This window comes from Elgaria multicarinata, chromosome 2 (assembly GCF_023053635.1).
Source record: "Elgaria multicarinata webbii isolate HBS135686 ecotype San Diego chromosome 2, rElgMul1.1.pri, whole genome shotgun sequence".
Lineage (NCBI taxonomy): Eukaryota > Metazoa > Chordata > Lepidosauria > Squamata > Anguidae > Elgaria > Elgaria multicarinata.
In genome coordinates this window covers 23,125,359-23,149,384 of record NC_086172.1, presented here as the reverse complement: position 1 = coordinate 23,149,384, position 24,026 = coordinate 23,125,359, and the positions used below count along the sequence as shown (strand labels likewise).

The 24,026-nt window shown below is 44.8% G+C and overlaps 1 protein-coding gene across 4 annotated transcripts in view; it reads left to right on the top strand.

The window, feature by feature from the left end:
- Positions 1-24,026, top strand: part of NRP2 (neuropilin 2) — a 212,830-nt gene that overhangs the window by 113,698 nt on the left and 75,106 nt on the right. For all 4 annotated transcript variants that reach the window (XM_063116131.1, XM_063116132.1, XM_063116134.1 and 1 more), the window contains exons 9-12: positions 591-940; positions 4,181-4,325; positions 14,002-14,118; positions 17,915-18,067. In XM_063116131.1, the coding sequence (XP_062972201.1) occupies positions 591-940; positions 4,181-4,325; positions 14,002-14,118; positions 17,915-18,067 (765 nt within the window). The remainder of the gene's footprint in view (positions 1-590; positions 941-4,180; positions 4,326-14,001; positions 14,119-17,914; positions 18,068-24,026) is intronic.

Here is a 24,026-nt window from a genome sequence, read left to right as displayed (position 1 = left end):
TTTTGAAGAGTTTCCAGAAAATTCTGAGCCGTGGCCACAACTCACTTTTTAGACTTGTTGGAGTATTTGCAGGACTGCTTCTCCCCTTACCCCCAGCCCCCACATTAGTTGTGGTTCCAATGGTATATTCCTGCCACATTAAAAGGCCATACGAGCCGAGCTTTCCTCCAAATGGTTTAATATTAGGGTCTCCAGTTGTGGTTTCTCTCTCCTTTGAATGGACGTAGCTGGTATTTTCCTTTTAATGAGAACGGGAGCAGGAGCAGCCAGGACGTTGTTGCTGGACGCAATGTTTTTCTACTGACTTGGGAGACTGGAGGCAGGGCAGGCCAGGTTAGCTGTAAGCAGAGAGCCATTTGGATTAAGACTGCCATAGCGAGGATGTTCGGAGCGTCCATCGAGGGGGCCCTGCAGCCCGTGATGGCTGTTATAGAGTCAAGCACAGCTGGTTTAAGTGTTTTGACATTTCAGTGCCTTGCAGTTAGTCGCAGCGGGATGTTACTCCTCCTGTGCTGTTCTGGTGCCCACATCGTAAACCCGATTTTGTGTTATATTAATTTCTCTCTTCGTTTCTGCTCTTTTCCACGCAGATTCGCCCTGTTCAAACATGCTGGGTATGCTTTCCGGACTCATCCCAGACTCCCAGATCTCTGCTTCCTCTACCAGGGAGTATCACTGGGTCCCCAGCGTAGCGCGCCTGGTCAGCAGCCGCTCAGGATGGTTCCCACGCATCCCTCAAGCGCAGCCTGGCGAGGAGTGGCTGCAGGTCGACCTGGGAGTCCCGAAGAACGTGAAAGGCGTGATCATCCAAGGGGCCCGAGGTGGCGACAGCATCAGTGTGGCCGAGGCCCGAGCTTTCGTGAAGAAATTTAAAGTGGCCTACAGCCTGAATGGGAAAGACTGGGAATCTATACAGGACCCCAAAACAATGCAGCCTAAGGTAGGACCTCTCATCAGCCGGAAGGCAGGGGGCGAAACGAAGCTGCTCTGGACCAACTTTTCTTATTTGGGTCTTGCCCTGCAGATGTGTTTCTTTCTTTGTGGTGAGATTTACGATGGCTGGGGACATCCCCGTAAAAGTGTACGGTTTAGGAGACATGAAAGGAACAATTCGCTTGCTCACAGGCCTTGTGCAAACCACAACTCCGCTCCCCCCCCCCACGCCCCGTTCCCCTTTATATGACAGTACTTGTCAAGTGGGAGAGGGAGGGGGAGCTTCCTTCCTTGTGTCCTACCCATTCCCTGAGGAAATTAGAAAGTTCTTGCTGATGCAGCAGCAGAATAATCCTTCTGTACTTGAAAAGCAGGAGCATTCAGAAGCTGGGAGGAGGCTTGGGGCCTACTTCACCCCTCCCTGGCTGAGAGGGAAAATCCGTGCATGGGCTTTTCCACTTCAGATTGCAGCTGGAGGTCCACATGTTTGAATGGTCCTTCATACCAGCTCCCAGCTCCCCATACACAGAAAACCAGATGTCAGAGAGAAGGGTTCTAGCCTACTCTTTTTCCTTCCAGCATGCTAGTTTTCCATGCTAACTAGGGGATATTAAATCATGCAGGGCTAATGTTAAAACCACCTCACACAGAACTCCATCACCCTGTTGTCATATGTGAAATTCGGGGTAGTTTTGATGGTTTGGGGAGTAGAAGCAAGAACTCAGGGACAAAGTAAGGGACAAAGCTCACGGTGGCGGCAGTTGCGTGCCTTATTGCAGTTTGGTGCCATTTTCCACCTACCACCGCCACCGCCACCAAAAGACTCTGGAAGATGGAAGGCCGGAAGCATGGTCCTCACCCTGTTTGCTTCACGGGCCTTTTTTTTTTTTCAAGAGCCTTTCCTAGTTCTGTGTACAGCCCAGACACAGCTTTACCATCTAGGCGTCAGTCTCTACATAACGCAGAAACAGGCGGGGACAAGATGGTAGTCTTGAAGTGGTAAAACAGACTGCACTACTTCAGGCTGCAACTAGGAGACAGACGTTCCCCCCCCCTTTAGCCAATCTTACAGGCAAGTGAGGAAATTAAAATTCAGATTATCTCAAAATTACACATATTAATTAGCAAAATATTTAAACCATGATATTCAGCTATTTGCTTCCTAGACACAAGAGTTCGTGAGAGGGATGAGGAGGGCACAAAGAAATGGGCCTGTTAGGATAGTGGCTGACACACATAAAGGGCACAAGGCCCAATGTTTCTCCAAGGGGCCTCAGCCGCTTGGTAAACAGACAAGTCTCCACAAAAAATTAGGACATTGAAAATTTGTTATGCTGTGCTCTTGCTAGGGTTCTAGGCCAGCAAATGTATGCACCTTGTACATTTGAAAATGTTTTCGGGACCATTTGTGAGGGAATGCTTGAGGATATTGAAGGTTCTGCCATGTTTCTTCCCCTTTGGGGTGGTGTATTTATCTGTTTGAGGGCCTGAGGGTCTAATATGGCTTCAAAAAGAGATGCCCTTTGGAATACTATGGAAATATGGGGCAAAAAAAACCATTCAAAACGGAAAGCCAGAAGCCAGTCATGTTTACACAAGATGTAAGGAGAGCTATACCAGATTGGAGTCTGTCTATCTGGGATCAGGATCTGGCTAAGAGGATGCACGTTTTGTGCCAAAGCATGCTGTGTGGTTTTGTCAGATGGACTTCATTCCGCTTGGCAACAGCATATTTTCCTCTTGTATAAAATGTCTTTCAGTTTGGCCACAAGCTCTGGTGGGGTGAGGCGAGGGGGGTGGAGGAGGGGAGGCACCACGGCTGACATTTGAAGCAAAGTGAAAATGCCCTATTTTGACCAGACAGTCAAAACTGCCTCTCAGGTATGTGCCTTCCAGATCAAATTTGTTTTTCAGATAACCATCTTGGCTTTTTCACTTTGTGTACAACACTATGGGATTTTTCCCACTATGGAAACACTATGGAACACTATGGAACACTATGGAACCGTCTGACTGCCCCTCCCCCAGCGTCCCGGCTTGGCTTCGGCTGGGCCCGCCCAGCCAAAGCCAAGCTGGGACGCTGGGGGGGGGGGGGGCGAATGGACAGCTCCACGTTCTGGCTTCCGGGCACGCCAGACATCAGAACGTGGAGCTGCCCGCCCGCCTGCCCCACCGCAGCATCCCGCCCAACCGAAAGGTAACTCCTGTCTCCACCTACCTGGGGTCGGGGGTACGGTAGGGTGGGGGTGAGGTACGCTGGGGGATGGGGGTGGGGTGAAAGTAGCTCACCTTGCCTAGGGCGCAAAAATGTCTGGCACCAGCCCTGCTAACTTATTGTGCTACATTTACTGTAGCTTTGTTCCTAAAAGCCATAACATGCAAGCAATAGGCCGGGCTACCTAGCAGTAGCCAGGTGCTCTCCAGGTGATGGGAATTGTAGTTCTGTAAGGCAGCCTGCAGGCCATCACTGCATTGGGCAAATTAACTGAACTGAAATCAAATTAACGTAGCCTTACTAGCAGTTTTGCAGATTGATATAGTTCAAAGGTTTATTTACTGGTCACCTCGTCCCCTGCAGCAGCAAAAGTCATCTTTAAAACCTCCAGGAAAGGAGGTTCTTCGGGTTCCGTAGACAGCTTGATTCCATTGTTCAAACATTTGTGCATTTAAGATTAGGAAACTTTTTCTGAAAATCCTAGCCACTCTTGGTACAGCTTGTAGCCCCTACTTTTTGACCTTCCCTCTGAGGCAATGGTAAATAGGTAGACTATTTCTTCTTTATGGCAGTCTCTTAGACGCTTGAAAAACTGCTTTCATGCCACCTCCTCTTCTCAAATCAACCTGATGACAAATAACATTGGATAAGCAAATAACATGGGCTCCACTTTTGTTTGGTTTTGGTCTAAACATGCTTGCACTTGATGAGAAGCTTTTGAAAGCAATTTGAAAGCTGACAGAAAGGCTTTTTTAGACAGATCAGGTTGTAACTGTTAAAAAAGTTTGTTTTCAGCATTCCCTCTTCCCGGTGTTTTCTTTGTAGCCACTTGCATTGTTTAGGTTGTTCCGATTTCTTATAGCAGGCGTGGTGGTGGCTCAGTAAAACACGAAGTTCAAATGAGCTAGAAAGAACAACGGCGCTCCCAGAATGCTGCGGCCCCTTTCAGAACCCTTCTTCAACCAGCTATTTATTTTTGGTGGATAGTAGCCAAGGAGGCTCATATTTAACCTCTGTTTCTCTCTCTCCAAGATATTTGAAGGAAACATGCACTATGATACCCCTGAAGTTCGGCGGTTTGATCCTGTTCCTGCACAGTACATCAGGGTTCACCCAGAAAGGTGGTCCCCAGCAGGGGTCGGGATGCGACTGGAGGTGCTCGGCTGTGATTGGACTGGTAAGGCAGCTGAGAATGCGTCCCAGGAAGTGATTACTTCAGCCATTGGATCCAAAGGATGTCTGAATGAATGATCCACCTTCACCCTCTGTCCGTCAGTGCGGCTGTAGCAGCCCAAGCGCTATTGAATATGAAAAGCAAATTCATGGAGATTGAGTGCATCAATAGGCCCTAGGTAGGGAGCTCAGGGAATCCATCCCCGCATTCAGTGTCCTGATGTCTAATGGCCATCGTAACTGTGCCCCCAGCTATACGACAACGGGATTGCTCCTCACTTCATATAGATCCGGTTTTTCAAAGATTTGAATATAGAAAAAGAGCGTCACACTGCAGCAGCAAACAGCGATTTATCCCCTGAATTTCATACGAGAGTGCTTGTGGAGCTTTCCCTTCTCTTTCCCCTCCCAATGCTTTCTTCTGCTCCTCCTTCCTTGTCGGCGTACACTATTTTACATTTAGTTCGCCGGCCTTTATCGAAATCCCTGACTGCTGTGGTCCGTCTGTTCCCCCGCCACCAGCTCTGACGGGACGATCCTCTCTGCCCTGGTCGCCACCTCCATGGGCAGGGCCGGGCAAAGCTGGTAATAGGCCCGGGCCAGATGGGAAATGTAGGCCTCATTTCAAACTGCTCATTAAGTATTTTTAATCAGTTCTAAATACATATGAACTAGAACGAATTATAAAAAAGGTAACAGCAAGCGCTTTTATTCAAGATGTATATAAGACATCACTTCTTCACATTCAGAAATGCTTTACGTGTTTTTCTTTGGGCAATTGTGCCTTGTCAGAGTTAGTACTGCCTACTCAAAGGAGAGCTAGTTTGTAACAAATCTTTACCAAAGGGTCCGCCTTTGCCTCTACCAGAGGGACTCGGAGTAGGCCCCCTCAAAATCGTAGGCCCATGCCAACTGGCCCCCCCTCTGCCCAGCCCTGTCCACGGGCAACTAAGCGAGGCCGACCTGCGAGCTGAAGGCTGATGCAACTCATGAGCTGCACTTTCCAGTGCAGCCGATCGACGCGCTGAGCCCTCCGCCGGCCTCAGGAGCCAGGAGGCAATTTGCTGGTGTGTGTGTGTGTGTTGGGGAAGTCGCCTAGCAGCTCAGAACCCACCAAGCCTGCAGCAGAGAATCTTGTTTCTTTTTCCTTCTCCGGTCCCTTCCCTGTCTCTTTTATGGAGGATTCAGTTTGTGCTGCTAAGATCCGCCCCCTCCGTACATACGCATCAAAGGAACGAAGCAGCAGAGAGGGACGCGAGAGGGGAGCTAAACATGTCTCCTCCCTCTGGCTGCCCGTTCCCCACTCTTCGTTTTAATTGGCTGGAAATCGGCCAATCTCGTTGTCCTACCCTCAAAGCTCCGCCCACATGTCAAAATCCGATTTATCACCCTCAAAGAGACATAGCCACAACATGGTGCAAACTCGGATGTGAGCTAAAAGTCGTGGTAAATCGCAAATGCAAAGATGCGCATTATCGCAGTTGAAACCCGGCGCTGCGGCGAATGGGCGGCTGCATCATGTGACCTAAAACGTGAATATGCGCATTTAGATCAGGGTAAACAAGGCGTATAGACAAGCCCTGTGTCTGTCTGTCTGTGGGGAAGTGTGTGTGTGTAAGACAGAGAGAGAGAGAAAGGGGGACATGAGTCCAGGTGTGTGCACATGTGTGCGTGCATGCTCCCATGACTGTCCCTGCCCACCAATGTGGCCCTCCACTCAACTTGCTGACTGCTACTGTACTTGTGTATCTTCAACATGGATAGAACTTAAAACTTGTTTTTGTTTCTTTTTTTTAAAAAAAGTGAAAACGTAGGGGACATTTCCAGAGAAAAAGCTTGTTTGGTTTGGGGGCTCTCTCTTTGCAAGGCCCCGTGCTTTTTATAGCGTTGGTGAGGAGTTCTGTGTGAAGGTCAGGAGCATTCCAAGGCAGTTGGATGAGTCCGTTAGAGTCAGGGAAAGAGATTAGTCGGAGTAGGTCAGGGGGTCTTGGAGAATATAGAAAGGCTTTTCACTTGCTTTTCGTCTCAGAATTTACAGTTAATGATTATGAACATATTATTGGGATTATTTGTTAATACGATAGCATTTTGTTTTTAAATTTGTAATTAATTATCAACACGGGGTGTTTTTTTTGGCAGTGACTATCTCTGCTTCATCCATGTGCCTGAACCTGTCTTGCAGTTCTTGACATTGGATCCAGCAGTAGCAGTGCTTCCACAAAGTTCTGACATTCCAGTATAGGCCTTCTTGAATTTTGGATCGCATCCTGAGGATCCACTGATGTTTCTGTCTTTCTCAGGGCTCATCTAGACCAGGTGCAGAAAAAAAGGAAACCCCGTGTGGGAGTGAAAAACAAGCCGAAGGCAGGGGCGGAATCAAGGATTGGTTGACTTCACAGGAACATACAACTGCAAAAAACCTTGTTAAAAATAAGCCCTGAGGAAGGGCGCATTCGCGTCGGAAACGCGTAGGCACCTTTATTAAACCTTTTTATACAAACAATACTTTGCAGAAGATATCCTTGGTCCTGCCCCTGCCTTCGGCTTGTTTTTCACTCCCTCATCTAGACCAAGCAGATATTCCACTATGAAAGGGGTATGAAAGCGGTATATAAAAGGCAGGAGCCACACTTCTGCTTTATAGCGGTATTGAAGTACACTGACAACTGTTGGGACCCATTGACACATACCATATACCGCTTTCATACCACTTTCATAGTGTTGTATCCTGCTTGGTGTAGATGTGCCATGGGCCCCAAGAGTTGTCAGTGCACTTCAGTACCACTATAAAGCAGTAGTGTAGATCCTGCAGTGCATTTCAATACCACAATAAAGCAGCAGTGTGGCTCCTGCCTTTTATGTACCGCTTTCATAGTGGAATATCCTGCTTGGTGTAGATGAGTCCTCCGTTAACAAATTAACATTTGATAGACTGGGCTGGGCTGAATTGACTTCTATGTAACTTCATAATACTTTTAGGAGGAGTCTTTCAAATGGTACCTTAAAGAGAGAGATCGTGGGACCTGCAGCGAAATGTTGCCTTATATTTTCTCTCCTAGCAGGAGTGCTCCTGTTCAGGATGCCAGCGAGTCAGCCATGCCCTCTTTCCAGGACGCTCCACTCCTTTCTCCTCAAATAGGTGTTATCCTATTTTTTGTGCTTCTCTTCCCTTGAACATGCTGATACCTTGTTTTTCAGTGGCCTTAGAAGGGCTTCATTTCTGCCAGTACTCACCATCTGAATTCACTTATTAGTGGGACCCATGGAAGAGTTATGGGAATGTGTACTATGGTGCAGAACCTTATAAAATCATAGAATAGCAGAGTTGGAAGGGGCCTGTAAGGCCATCGAGTCCAACCCCCTGCTCAATGCAGGAATCCACCTTAAAGCATCCCTGACAGATGGTTGTCCAACTGCCTCTTGATAGTTGAAGGTTGCTATTGTTCTACAACAGGAATAGGCAACCAGGTACCCACCAGATGTTTTGGACTACAGCACCATAAACCCCAGGCAGTATGGCCAACGGTCAGGGAATATGGGAGTTGTAGTCCAAAACATCCGGAGAGCATCACACTACCTATTCTATTTGTCAGTACAAGGAATCCAAATGTTACCCACATTACTTTATAAGTAAATTGCTCATCTTTGTCTTCGTCGCGCAGCTATAAACTGTGTGAGCTGTCAGCTGAATTTAGCCCTCTGTCTTCCAGTGATCATCCAAAATGACAAAAGCCTAAGCACAATGCTGACTGTTAGAACCAGAAAGTTAATCTTTCTCTTTTATTTTGTTAAGATGTGTCTAATGTTCAATCTGCTTTCCAGATGTCACTGGTAAAAGTGGTTTGATTTCCACTTAGAAACCACATCTGTAAAAAGCATTTTTGTATGGGCTCCTGCTGCAGGAATCTCAAAAGAAACGCGCCATGCCTGGCCCTTCACTGGATAGATATTACCCTTTCGATAATTAAGCTGTACAAGATAGCATATTGCAAGCATTCATCATCAAATTATGCAACAACAAAAAATAACAAGGCACTTAAAAAGCTTTAAACACAAATTGATAAACTGCCTAGAATGGAATTTCAGAAGGTTAGCCTCCCTCTTTGTACATTCCACATGATCCCAGCAGTGATAGAAGTCTCCTTAGAGATTTTTATTTATTTGGCAGGGAATGTCTATACCACAAACCTACAACGGTGTAGCATCATACTAGGGTGACCATATGGAAAGGAGGACAGGGCTCCTGTATCTTTAACCGTTGCATAGAAAGGGGAATTTCAGCAGGTGTCATTTGTATATATGGGGAACCTGGTGAAATTCCGTCTTCATCACAACAGTTAAAACTGCAGGAGCTATACTAGAGTGACCAGATTTAAAAGAGGGCAGGGCACCTGCAGCTTTCACTGCTGTGATGAAGAAGGAATTTCACCAGGTTCCCCATATATACAAATGACACCTGCAGAAATTCCCTTTTCAATACAACTGTTAAAGATACAGGAGCCCGGTCCTCCTTTTCATAGGGTCACCCTATGAATCATAGCATGTCCTTTCCCACTTTGGAGACCTTGGGGGCACTTCCTGTGCTGTTGTGACAGGGGTGTAGTGCTACCCACATGATCTCTACATTTAAACACATTACTGATGCAATGTCAAACCTGTCCCTGGGGGAAGAGATTTTGGGGCAGTTGCCCAAATAAGTATGAATAAGGCCTTTCAGTGGTGGCCGAAATTGTAGACACTTTTTGAAATTTTCATGTTTTGCAACTTTGCATGCTTATGGAAAATGTTCTGTTTCATGAAATTCAAATGTTTATATATCAATTGAAAGAGAATTTAATGCTGAATTCAATACCAAAAACGGAATGCAAATATCTGCAGTACAAAAAAAGTTATGCTTACTTTAGTCTAAAAACAAACACAGGTGTGATCGAGTGAAGCAGCGGATTGGAACTGCAAACTCTACTGGCCAATCACAGTCCTTGTTCTGTGGACCAATCACATGACAGTAGCTGTGATACATCATGTTTCAAGTTGGGGAAAGTCAGTTTTGCTGTTTGCTCTGTAATTGAAGCGCAATTGGAGATTGTGTGAATATTTGAAGTATTTCTCAAATTAAAAGTGTACGGACGTAAATCATAACTAGAGCAATGGCACCAAAGAAAAGAGTTGATTGGACACCCAGGAAAAGAAGCAGGATTGTTGTATTATATGAATCTGGTCTTTCAATTGATATATAAACATTTGAATTTCGTGAAACAGAACATTTTCTATAAGCATGCAAAGTTGCAAAACACAAAAATTTCAAAAACTGTCCACAATTTTGGCCACCCCTGTAGGTATAACATCTACAGATAGTCCTTGTCATAGGGCCAGGGGGGTTAAAAAGAAAAGAAAAGAAGAGGCGTGGATACATTGCCTGCTTTAAGGTTCTTGGATGGACAAATGCTGGTGAAGCAAAGAATTTGTGATTGGGGGGCGGGGGGGGCGGGAGTGACGTTGCTTCACTTTCTTCCCGCAGTGGCAAACAATACAGGAAGCAAGGACTGTGGCTTCCTACTCTGAAGGTTCTCAATGAACCTCTTTCTGGACTTTACCACTTCAAGTTGGGGCTCATAGGACTGAATGGCCCTCCATCCCCCTCCAAAAAGTATCCCTAAACATGGAACACTAACTGTTCAAGGGAATGGTTCTACTTTAGTCATCTCCCTGCAGTTAGTTTTCTATGTATAGGATTTCCACCCCCCACCCCCACAGAGAAACATTCATTCAGGAAAGTCCCAAGCTGCATTCTGAAGTGGTATAGCCCAGACACAGGTTTGGCGCTTCACAGTTAGAACTAGGCCTTGGTTTCATTTGAGAGAAAGGAAGACCGATCATCTGCCTTCTGGCCTAATGAAGCTACACCCTGGGCAGAATCAGTGAGGCACTCATGCATTCATGCTTTTGCCTGACCCATATTACACCTCACTCTGTGGGGCCTGTTAATTGAATCAGCCAACACTTTAAAAAAAAACCAGTTTGGGTTCCTAATCCAAAAGCTTTAATGCCTGTTTGAAGAGCGTGTGAGTTTGTAGTCATTGATTCAAGCATGCAGTGTAAATGACCAGCTGTAACTTGTGCTCATGTATTTTTTATTATTATTATTATTATTATTATTATTATTATTATTTATTGCATTTGTATACCGCCCCATAGCCGAAGCTCTCTGGGCAGTTCACATAAGATAAAAACACTTAAAAACAATATACAAAGATTAAAAACCACAAAACAAGCAAAATACACATACATTTAATACCACTATAACAACTTTAAAAACAATGAGCCAAAAAAAACCCCAGACCCACAGTCATTACATATTGTTAGATGCCTGGGAGAAGAGAAAATCTTGACTTTGCGCCGAAAAGATGACAATGTCGGCACCAGGCGGGTCTCGTCAGGGAGATTGTTCCACAGTTGGGGGCCCCTCAAGAGAAGGCCCTCTCTTGTCGCCTGCTACAGAAAGATGTGTTTTGGAGTACAAAGAGTAATAGTTGGAACAGCTAGAAGCTAGGTTCAGGATCTAATTTACCATGTATAGCTAGTTGGTAGGGGGAAAAGAATGGAAGCAGTAGGTCAACAGCTGGCTTGTTTCAAGGACCTGCCAACATTTTTCCCCCTCTGAAGATTGACGAACATTAGCTCGTGACTGGTCTTCCCTCCTTTGAACTTATAAACATCTGGTTTCCATTGCTCGACAGCTTTGTAACAGGATCCACAGATGCCTCTTGCAGCACATACACGGCCCAGCAGGAGTGAGGCCATCTTTTGCTTACTTTCCATTCTTAGAGCATGTTGCCTGCCCTGCTGCTGTGGCAATTTTGCTTTATTCTGCCATGAAACCTGTACAGCTCTATTGACCATACAAGACACCGGAGAAGCTCTAAATCACACCAGCAGAGGATGCAGGCCCAGTATGGGCCTTTCCTGTTCAAAGATCTCTCACGCTGTTGCGTTCCTACCGTAAATCTTTTGGCACACGGAAAAACAGTTTGAGCTTTGGACTTCTTGCTTTCAAACAGCTGTTTTAAACAGTCATTTTGTTCAATTCCTTGCATGTAACTTGCTCTCAGGTCTTTGGAGTTTTATGGCTTTATGAACTTACTAATCAGGCAGGTTTGAGGTTGCCTCATATTCTGCCAAAAGCTAGAGAAGTTTAGATTGACATTTACTCTGGAATACACTTTAGTAGCAGGAGGCATGGAAGATTTGGGTTAGCCTTCCCCAACCTGCTACCCTCCAGATGTTTTAGACTACAATTCCAGCATCCCTGATAATTGGCCATATTGGCTGGGACTAATGGGAGTTGGGATCCAACACACCTGGAGGCACCAGGTTGGGGAATGGTCATTATGTAAAAGGAAAGATGTTCAATGCTGTTTCCTTCAGCCTGTAACTTTATTTAATGATAAGCTGAGGTTGCATAGCAATGAAATGTATCTGCTAAATGTTTTCATGCAGAATTCTAATAATAATCTGATTTCTTTCTTTCTAGTATTAAGCATACATTTCTAGCCTTCATAGTTGTAGATGTACATTTTGAAATATGCACAGTATCCTCAAAACATATCAGTGTTCAAGGAGCAGAATTTCTAGGTATTGCATGTCTGCTTGTCTCCCTGATGGCTTCTAGTCATAGGATGTATTTACACAATCCTTTGCACACCCTAATGTTTGGACAAGATGGAGTCTGTACTCAGTTCATGTGCTGAGTTATATGCTGAACAGCTATTTGGCTAAGCCATGCAGCAATGAGATGAGTGCTTACTGAACACCTGTCTGCAGCACACTCTCAGCTTGACTTATCAGCATGTGCAAAGTCTCATAAAATGTCCTCTTCATAAAATGCATGCCCGCCCCCAAACATACCTCTCTCTCTCTCTCTCTCTCTCTGGGGCCACTACCAAAACTTTTCATATTCCACAAAAACTGAATTAATTGGCTCAAGATAAAGCATTGATTAGATTTCTGCAAAATAGTGAAACCGATTTTCATAGTTTATTTTCTTGCACAGAATTTGAGTTTCCTTAGCCAGAATTCTGTTTCGATATCACATCATCTTTGATCTTTGTTTTGGCAGTGCATTTGAACAGTCTTGCATATAATATGCCACACAAATTTTTTTCAAGGTGGGGAGTATAATGAAATTCTTCAAAATGTTACTCCAGCCTAATTCTTTCTTTAAATGAAGCAGCAAGTGCCTATAATCTACATTACTGGTGATCTTACTTTAAAGTATTTGTGGGTTAAATTGACCTTGTCACCTGCTCTTAGGTAGTTTCCTGGAGTGGTTTTCTGAAGGGGGGGGGGCTATGGGATAAAGTGTGCAGCCAAAGTGTGAAACCAGATGCTTGTCTACAAAAAGCCACAGTGTACTAAAGATTATTTCGGTCCCTTCTGTAATAGCATCATTTGTGGTGTTGAGTGACTTATACATTGGCATGTTTGGGTTGTGTATGTATGTCTCTGTCTTTTTTGTGTGTCTTATTCCTTTTATGAAGAGAAAAGAATGTGTTGCCTGTGATCTCAATTTTCCTGGAGCTACAGTAACCCCCCCTTCCTTTTTAAAACTCAAACCCAGTAAGAACATAAGTATAAAGGAGATTGTTGTCCACTGGAGTCCAAAGATGAAAGAATTCCTTATTTCCTCTACATCCGTAAATCAAGCTTTACAAGTGATTTGAGCCATGTTGACATCTGTGGCATGTGGGAAACTTCATGGCTTTTCTTCCCTTACCTTATTACCCTGCACATAAGGAAGCTTTTCTGTTTGGTTTCATGACTTGGATGCTGTGAGTCTGAATTCATTACTCAGATGGCTAACTTAAAATTCATCTGGCAATTGCTTTCTCCTCCTTTTGGTTCTGGCCTGCTTCCAGCACATACTTCCTGTGCTTGGGCTCAATCCTACACGTTCCCAAACCTCTCTCCATTGGTGCCTTCACAGAATCATAGGCTGCAGCAGGCTCACCAATTCTCGGCCACCGGTCCTCTGAATCTCTGCCTCCTTCTCTTCCCATTGCCTCGTATCCCACATGTGGCCACCTCGCTGCCTTAGGATGCTTCACAGGCACAGTGCCATAAGGAGAATGCAATGGCCAGGGAGGGACCTTGGCAGGCTCCAAGAGTAGCAGGTGCGCAAGGGCACAGAAATAGTCTAGCCTCAACCTCTTCCCCTCCAGGACAGCAAATCAGGAGCTGGCTGCTCGTTAGCTCTATAATTCAGCTGAATTAGTGGTCTAGTCCAACCCCTTGGATAAGGCAGGAATTCTCCCTCATGAAGCCACATCCATCCCTTTCCCATATAACCTGCCACCTCTGGGGTTGCAGCATGCCAGAGGCAGAAAGCAAGAGTGAACTTGGTGCTCTATATGCCAGAGGTTCCTGAGAAATCATTTAGCTCAGCAATCCAGTGAACGGCTGTGGAATTAGTCCCGTCACAACACACAGGGGATTTTTTGTTCTGTAAAAGTCACCCTCGTGACGGGGGGTTAGGATGTATTCCCTGAAGCGTTCTGTCACGTGCTACAGGGGGGAGGGAGTCCTTCCTCCTATCCACACAGGGTTGCTAGCCGGTCTGACTTCCTCCCTGAACCCAATGAGATTTTTCATTATCTGTTCTCGTTTTCTTCTTTTAATTGCAGATGTCAAGTCTACTGCAGAGACACTGAAGCCCACTGTGAAGGGAGAGGAGATCACCACCCAGTTTCCCACTGATGAAGAGGCAACAGAGTGCGGTGATGGCTGTGTGGAGAATGGAGGTATTTACTCAGCTATACTGCACGGGCTGTGCAAAGGCCTAAGCCAAATGGATGTTTATATGGTCAAGACCCACACCTGCCCCTTCTGAAACGCCTCCGACCTGGGTGGTCACACCCAGCGGCAAGCAGAAAGAATGACCGCAGCAGAGGGAAGGAGAGGTTACTTTACAAGACCCCCTTAGAGCTCTCAGCTTCTCCTCATTCTCAGCTATGTCCAGAAATGGTCCTTATAATTCACCTCCCCACCATGAAGTCAGAAGGCTGCTCATGTTCTCCTGGATCCTACCTCCTCCATCTTTCCTTCCTGCCATTTCCTGCAGAGGGTGCACAGCCTCCTGGCTTGGTAGCCAGTTACCTGCTCTCCACCCCCTTCTCTCTCACCGTTTCTCATAGACCCTATACCTTCTGCTTTCTTCACAAGTGAACTAGGAATCCCTAGCCAGACCGTTCTTGCTTCTCGTCCTCCTCTAACCCGGTTCACAATCTTAAGGGAGTCCCAGACTTGGGTCCTTCAGCAGGTCAAGCCACTGAGAACAGCCATCACCAAGGTGCCTTACCTTCTGAGCTTGCTCAACTGTAAGGCCAGAGCCCATGTTACATGTGCCATGCAGATCCCACCAAAAAAGGCATCTATAACACATTCACTCTCCCCGCCACACACACACACACACACACTTTTGATAACATTTAGTACTTAACAGGTGGGACATCGCAGTCGAATTGCAAGTCTTCATCTCTCCTGCTCCACTTTCCTGGTGGCAGCTTAAAGATTCACATCACAATGCAACTCCAGCATCCAAATCCCATGGTAGTGGAAGTTAGAGAAGCCCACTGTGGAGAACCGGGAGGCACTTTGGGGCAGGATCCCTATAATGTGTGCACTGCCTCCCACCCACCCCCTTTCTTTGGCCAGGAGAGAGTCGACGAGTCCTCTTTCTTGAACTGCCACTTCCTTGAGTTGGGCAGGAGCCAGGCTTGAACTGCTTAGGAGCTCCATCCCAGGTCTTGAGCTGCAATTTGGCTATTCCAGTTATTTTGTTGTCAGTAATGAGTTTGCAGCTAAGTGATTGCTCTGGTTTCCCCCTCTAGCTTCCCAGCCAAGGGAACGGAGGATTGCCGAATGATATTACTAGTGACAGTCCAAGCTCTAGAGAGGCTCGGTCAGAAGTCTGATCTTATTTAATAGCAAGGAGTGAGCGAGTTCACAAAACGCTCCATTGATTTACTACATCGTTAAAAGCGTTTTGTAAGCGAATTGCCCTGATGTATGTTATTCATGCATCCATTTAAACTATCCAGAGATTGTCTTCCTTCCAGCCTCATTTATTCCAATAATGTGAGAGCATCCACATTATTTGGGTTATTTACATTGGCATGTTTCAACCTATCCTCCCTGACCTGCTGGTTTTCTGTGTGGAGGGATTTTGTTTGATTGTTTGTACAGAAGAGCGTTCAATATTGTGGGACCCCACCTGCAGTCTCGAGTGGTACAGCTCAGACACAGATTTATTTCCCCCATGTGAACTAAATCTTACCATCCATATTTACTGAATTGCTATTCTATCTTGTTTCATAGAAGAGCTCGTGGCTTTTGCTCATTACACATTTCTGGGTAGCAGTCAGTAGTTTAGATTATTTTCCTTTGATTTAGCTATGATTTTCATTCATGGGGTTTACAAGCGTTTGGTTTAACTATGGTTTTCCTTCTCAGGCGTTACAATCACTAGTGCACATTTCTCTGAACGGTCAGATTTATGGAAGTCTAAAAGAAATGATACTTCTCTCAGGAGAATAATTAGATTAGATTGTAATACCAATGGAGCTATGTCTATTATTGATTACGATTATGTTTATTATTAATTTCTGGAACTGGGATGGGTTGTTTCCATGTCTTTATAAATGGGTCACTGACCTTTTCCTCAATGATCTTTATGGGCTTGGCAATTAAAAGTTTTTCTATATTCAGGAAAACTACAAATAAGATGCAACTACATGGCATTGCCACATATTCTTCTGAATTCGCTTTCTGTGCTTGGAGTGATCCTAGAAAGTGTCCCTAGAATGCATCTCTGCTACAGCTTCTTTATCAGCCTTCCCGTTAAAGTTGCCTCTAGCATTCTTGGATCTAAAGCTCCTTTTCCGACTTCTGTACTTTTGTGGAAAGGCCAGTTCTGAGGACTTGTTCTTTCTTTCAGAAATTGAATGACTTTTGCAACTCTGTGTATGTTCACTCACATGCATGGACAAACACTTTGCATAAATGGGCAATACAGATAAAACTGGCTTTCAAATTTGACCTATGAACTACAGCACTGAAAGCAACATGAAATCTATGGAGGATTCAGTCATGTGTATTTCCCATTCATGTAAGGTATATCTGCACAAGTATGTAGGACCCAGTCTTCAGGAATCATCCCTTGCTTGGAAAAGTAATATGAGGATTGCCCCTCATGTCCTTTACAGTTCCTCACATTGCCTGTACTTGTATTACAGAGGAAACAGCTACTTATATTTATAGTTGGAGGTTATACTGCACTTTTCGGATGAAGCTCCTTATAGTTTGCGATAAACTGTATGCAGCAGGGAATCCCAAGACTGGAATATGGAATAACAACGAGGCCTCTGAACTCTAATTCCTGTGGTCCTTTGGTGAATCTTCTAGAACACATTTGGACTAAGGGTGCAGTCCAGATAAAGTTGTGCACACCAAAATCCCTTTCAAATCAATAGGATTTAAGCCATTACGATTGGTATTATAACCTATTGATTTCAGTGGGAAAGTAGAGGAATGAACTCACACATTCATGTTCACCGTTCATTGATTACAATGCAGCAGATGTGAAACAGCTGGCACAGATCAAACGCCACCATCAAAGCTTTTGTATAATCTGATAGCACCTCAGACACACAACATATTTCTGTAGAGTCTCGTCACATTCATTGAGGAGTGAGATATTCAGTGCAAACCTGTATCAGCCCTGTGATAAAAACCTGGATTGCACCTTGACCCTGACAGAACGGCACCATTCTAAGCATGTTTTAGCCTCTTATAGCGCAACCCTATACGTGCCTTCTCACAAGTAAGTCCCACTGACCCTGTTCAGACGACACGCGAAGCCACGGTTGTTAAGCATTTGTAGCTAAACATTATGGCTTAAAGTGATGTGTGAACCATGACTTAGCCTGTCGTGCAAACCATTCCTAACCATGGTGCCTACATAACTATGGTTTAAACATGCTCATTGACCATTTTGGCTTAGAGTGTTGTCTGAACAAGCCCAATGAATTCAGTGGGGCTTATTCCTAGGTAAGTGAATATAGGATTGCAGCCTTAGTGTTTTGATAGTTATACAGTAATCAGAAATGCTGAAGTTCCTTGGAGTTTTCCTCCTCCTCCTCCATTTTTTGGCATCATCAAAGCATTGTGCTGTACAGTTGGAGATCATGGCAAACAGTTCTTGACATTTAAAAGGTGTACTATTCTGGAAAAGAAAGTGCTGATTAGAGCGAACAGAAGCATTTGGTGCTTTAATTTCTATTTGCTTAGCTGAAGGATGTGGGTATGTACATTTTGATGATTTGGAACTTAAGACTGATCCCCAAGTGCCGTCGAAACTTGAGACATGTTAAAAGTATCATGAGACGTGTAAGAGAGAACACGCACGCACGCATGCCAGAGACTTCATACTTCCTTAACTATTCATGATTTGCCAGCTATGTTAGTTATTAAATAGCACATCTCTGTGACTGGCCTTCCTTTGATCCTGTTTTTATGTTGTTCTGTTCTTGTTATAAGATTTCCAGATCCCTATAGGATTCAACTGCAACTTTGATCTTCCTGGAGGCCTTTGTGGTTGGACGCATGATACCTCTACAGGGTTTACATGGGCTTCCCATTCTAGAAGCACCTGGACTAGCCATTCGGGACCAGGCTTTGGGGCCTACCCAGGTAAGCCAGCCCCTGTAGTCTCTAAAGGAACAAACGCACTGTGTATTGCACATGAACTGTGGAATAAAGTAACATGTTTCTGACACATCCCTTAAGAAATGTTAACATACATTAAAAATTCTATGAATATGCTGCCTTGTTAGGGATCCTGCTGTAATGATAAGTCTGAAGAAATATCACATTGCTTTCATAAAGAGACTATAATTCAGATTAATACGTTCAGAAAAAGTACATGGTCCAGCCCTCCTAGGAAATCACATTTACGAATGCTGACTTAAGGCAAAAATGTGCAGCAAGTGGAATGCTGAATTTCACAGAGAAGATTAGGATAATCTGGTAGCTTTCCACATGCATGGTACATTCAAAATAATATGCAGTTTTCCCTACCAGGGGCATATCGAATGATACTGCCCTGAGGGAACTGAACATACACTTTTTTCTGCATTGTTGAATTGGCTCGGAGATATCTTTGAACCAGAAAATCTCACTCTGAATTTCCCAAGAAGACTTCAGAGCTAATTTGAACCTTGACTCACACTTGCTGACCTGGGCCTTACTTCTTTCCACATGTTTGTTCTGTCTTCTCTTTTGTATCCATGCTCTCATGTGTGATTGTACATTTGTCCCTAAGAACAAGGGACAGAACTCCCAAGGGCCTGTGTAAGAGGACTCCCGAGGTTTGCATTTGATGCTAGGACAAAATAACCGAGGGCCTTTTTAAGATTGTGTGAACATGATTAGGCCTTTACAAAGTAACTCTTGTACAGTGGGGGGGAAACTACATTTGCTTGGCAGCCGAAGGTCTGTTCCTTCATCTGGTGCAACAATCTTTGGTGCTTATGGCTTCTCGCACCCTCCACCCTCAAAGAAAATTGGGGGGGGGGGAAATAGAAGAGGCTTGCTGGATGTGAAGCAATATTTGCCTGTACTTGCTTATTTTTCATAAACTGCATTAATATTTCACACCACAAGTCCAATGATTACTAGGAATCAGCCTACTTTTTGAGGGGAATCTTTCACACTGTTTAATTGTATCCTGGAGGCTACCTGCACGCAATAGCACGGATCACGTTAACATCTGTACGTGATGAGCTGTATTCAATAAATCCAATTGATTCCCCTCTACTTTCCAGTGGGTCTTGACCAATAGGACAGTGTTTTGAAAAGTAGCCATTCGTTCTCCCTGATAGCTGGGGGTGATAACTAGATTGACTGATCTAAGAGGCTCTCAAAAGGAAGGATACTAAGCAGAACCAGAAAGAGGGGGGAAAGTGTATGAAATATAAACATTGTTGCTGATTAATTTGTCAATTGGCTGGATGACCATTGGTTTTGAATACAGTAGTGGCTTTCAGACTTTCTATCTTCAGAGAACACTGTCCATAAATAAATAAATAAATAATCTGATGGTCTGCAAATCCACTGCAAGGGCCTGCTAGAGATCCTGAGCATATTGAAGCAGATTCTGGCACGTTGCTACAGGACATGCACCCAATTCATGTGGGGCCCTGGTCTAGGCTGTGGGGCCTCGTCATTCCCCCAAGTGAACCAAAACACACCCTACACTCCTCTGCTACTGCACATTGCAGGGGATAATCAGCTGTGGTGGCAAGCTGTTTTTCAAGAGCCAGTGTGGTCTAGCGTCTAGAGTGTCAGACTGGGAGTCGGGAGATCTGGGTTCTAGTCCCCACTCGGCCATGGAAGCTCACTGGGTGACTTTGGGCCAGTCACAGACTCTCAGCCCAACCCACCTCACAGGGTTGTTGTTGTGATGATAAAGTGGAGAGGAGGAGGATTACGTTCCTTGGAGGAAAAAAGGTGGGATATAAATGCAAAAATAAATAAATAAATAAATGGAAACTTGCCTGTTTACCATCACTCATCTTCCAACGGAGTAACCCCTAGGAATGGGGAGGGAATTTGGTGAGTGCAAATTCCAAAGTGGGCTCCCCTGATCTGAACTTCCCAGACTGATTGCAGTTCGGGCATAGGTCTACTTTGGAATCCAGTCTCTTACCTCACTCAGTGACGATGTGGTCTGAAGGCTGACTCTTCTTTTTTCCTACTTCTTAAAAACCGATGCCAGCCACCTAGAGTGGCTAGTGCACAGGGCTACTGCTGCACTCATTGGAAATACAGCTGCAATTCCCCCTGGGAGGGACAGGACCTGGTGACGTGCTGTTGCTCTCAGGGACATTGTACAGAAAAAAGCAGGGGTGCTTTGGTGGGACTATGGGGACAGGTATAGTTTTTTCCCCATAAAGGCATGTCATCAGGTTTTGTCATTACCAGGGGGAATTGCACCTGCATTGTCAACCCGTGTGACAGGAGCCATGGACCTGTAAAAAAAAAAAAAGAGAGAGGCAGGCCTAAGACCACCTCAGAAGTACTTGTAACGATTTTTTTTTTATTGCTGAATCCATTTTTTTAAGGATTTCCCCCCATAAAAATCAACACAGAAATGGGATGGAATAGAGGGCACAAGTGCAAAATAGACATGTCCTGGATTAAGGTCGTTCTGTCCATCCCTAGTAAGCTTCCCCAAAAGGCAGGTGGCAAGGATTTGTTTTCTAACTAAATCTCTAATATTTCTGGGTGATTGGCCTTCAGGTTCCATATATCTTACGGAAAGGGTGGGGAATGTGCTGGATTGGATTACCAGAGTCCCTGAAAAAAGTGCTGCCGTTCACAGTCCGTTCTGACGTAACATTTCGATGAGTGAGTGATTCCTATCCCTCGTGTGGGCCAAAACGCGTCCATGCAATGGATCACCCTTGCAAAATGCTGATGAACAAAACTGTGAACAACAGGTAGGCTTTGAACAATCGAAAACTTGCAACTTTCTGTGGGAAAGTTACACAAATAGCTGATCAGTACAATATGGCCTCATGTCAGAGGATGTCTTTATGTTTAGGGATATGAACTATTTCTATGGGCTGTAAACTTCCACATGGGAACAGGTCCTTTTACACTTAATTAAGGGGCAAACCAGACATCCCCGTGTTTGGCTAAAGTGTGGATGGGACATGTGTCTACTTTTCTCACTAAACTGAGTGGGCAGGGAACAGCAATGAAACTTGCCTTCTCCCCTTATTTTACCTCCCTTAATTTAGTCTGCAGCTTGGAGATCCCCCTTACACACAGCTGACTTACTTTCAGTATGGGAGCCAGGCTGGGGGGAGGTAGCAGCAAAGCAGTAGCGTGTGGGGAGGTTTTGGTGTGTGGCCTCCCATTCCCCACGTGTGCCATTTAGTGATCAAAGTAGACCTCCACCCCTGCTTCACAACCAAACCCATGAGAAGGTATTTTAACAAACATGCACGTATCTGGTTTGGTCCCAGCATCCGCACACAATTTCCCCTAGTGGGTCTTGATACAGCCACATAGCTTACAGAATAGCCTGGTTTAGAAAGCAGCAGAGGCTGTCTGGGCATCTAGCGAATATCTTGGGTTGACGTAGGGTCGTGGTGTCTACGGAGGTGGGGGTGAGGGTGGAGAAACATTTTCATATTTCAAGTGTTTATCTCTTCAGCATTTAGAGTGCTTTAGAAGATTAATATCAGGGGATGGCTGTAGCCTCAGGCAACAGGAGAGAACACTTACAGCCAGCCCCAGACTTCATAACCCTCCCCAACTCATTCACTGTAATAATGTTTAATTAATATAATAAGCCTCCTGCAAGTAGACAAAAATTACTTATTTTTATAACCCAGACTCAATTTTTCATTCCATTTCCTCTCCCTTGACATTACTTATAATTAATTGTTCTTTTTCCCCCTCTTTCTTTAAGAGTTTATGTCTGCATGTGATTGGTGAAGAAGCAATTTGCTCCAGATTGCTGATGCTCAGTTTGGTGTTTGCACACTCAATCAGTGTGCCCCACCTCCATTTTAGCCTTTGTGTGATCCTCCCAAACTCTTTATGGGTTGGGATACTTGAGGCTGTTTCGATGTCTTGTATGGCACAGGAGCACTTCCCAGTGAATTGTTCTCCAAAGCATCAGTCAGATTTTTCATTGGAAGAGATGAGATATGGGCCGCTGTGTCGTATCATATATTGCAGCGAGCTTATGGTGGCGAGCCTTCGTCAGGAACAGTGCATCTATCAAGGTGTGAGGGAAGCAGACAGCTGGAAAGAAAGGGAGAGAGAAACCAGGAGTTCAGGACTACTTAGTGGAATGGGACTCTCTGCATTCAGCCTGTTACTGAAAAGAGGTTCCTGTGCTGAGCCCTGGAACAATATAGGATGGAGAACTTGCTCAGAAGGGCAAAGGATTGTGAGAGCAATGAACTTTCGTTAGGAGCTGCTAAACAGCAGTGAGGAAGAAAACCAGGACTGAGCTTTCCCAGAGAAGATCTGGGTTTCTCATTGTACATTATGCTGGCAAAGGAAACAGGGGCAGTGCTTAATTTCTGGCAAGTGCTGGGCTTTAGACATGTGAGAAAGTCATGCCACAGGACCTGTAGGCTGGCATCTTTAATTTAAAGTTTGTTCCGGGGCGTATGTGGTTAAGCTGTAGTTGTTTAGTAGTGAGGGAAATGCAGTCTGCACATGGTCAGAGGCACTTTCCCTCATATATATTTTGGGACTCAGCCCTTGTATGGAAAACATACTCCAATGTTTATCTGTTGTGAGCTCTAACACAAAAGAAGCCTCACTGTTTCTTTTTTGCTTGAACTGCTTGGGTTGTTTGTTTGTTTGCATAGATTTGTGTGGGCCTGTGAGTCCTTTCCTGCCTGAAAAGATAGACGTGAGAGTATGTGGCTCAAAAGGAAGATGGGCATGATGACCATTGAGGAGGCAGGGCTGAGGGAATAGATTAGGGCGACCCTATGAAAAGGAGGACAGGGCTCCTGTATCTTTAACAGTTGCATAGAAAAGGGGATTTCAGCAGGTGTCCTTTGTATATATGGAGAACCTGGTGAAATTTCCTCTTCATCACAACAGTTAAAGCTGCAGGAGCTATACTAGAGTGACCAGATTTAAAAGAGGGCAGGGCTCCTGCAGCTTTAACTGTGGTAATGAAGAGGGAATTTCACCAGGTGCTGCATGCATACAAATGACACCTGCTGAAATTCCTTTTTCAATACAACTGTTAAAGATACAGGAGCCCTGTCCTCCTTTTCATAGGGTCACCCTAGAATAGATCCTACACACATTGTAGGCACTGAGTAAAGATGCTCGCTGAAGGAGATGTGTCCTGTAATCCTATCCATATCTGTTCAGAAGTAAGCCCCATTGAGTTGTTCAGTTACTTCTTTACAGGTAAGTCTGTATATGACTGCAGCCTTGGGAATAAATCACTGGGGCTTACTCCTGAGTAGGCACACATAGGATTGCACTGTTGGGATGCTTGGCGTCTGCTAGAGCTCAGTTGTAGAATGCCTACTTTGCTTGCAGGAGGCAGTTGTAGACTGCCTGCTTTGCTTGCTTTGCTTCTAGGCTCAACGCCGGCATCTTCCGTTAGATGTACCTTTGTGCTGCTGACTTGCAGCATGCAGACGCATGTAGTGGTGATCCATTATGGCAAGCAGTAGTTGTAAACAATATGGCCAGGGACAACTTGCCACAGGAATCCTGCTTCTGAGGATATCCCTGTTGCCAGGTTAATGTGTTACCATTGCTGTGATACTGCGTTGAACCACTCTTGGAAGTGCATTGTAATTACAGCCCTAATTACAATGCACCCACAACTCCAAATGATCCCACACAGAACTTTCATATAGATGTTAAATAACACAGGGGGATTGAATCGATTATGTTGAGCATCTACCTCATATGTTGTTTGGAGGACAGGAGGTACTGAGTTGCTGCCGGACCCCTAGTTTTAAGGAAGGGCTGAATGCTCTTGTTTTACATTGCAACTATCTGCTCATTTTATCAGATTAATAAAAAGCAGTCAATGTTTCTATCTTTCACCCTGCCCCCATGCCCTTTAAAAAGACCCTCTTGTAATAGG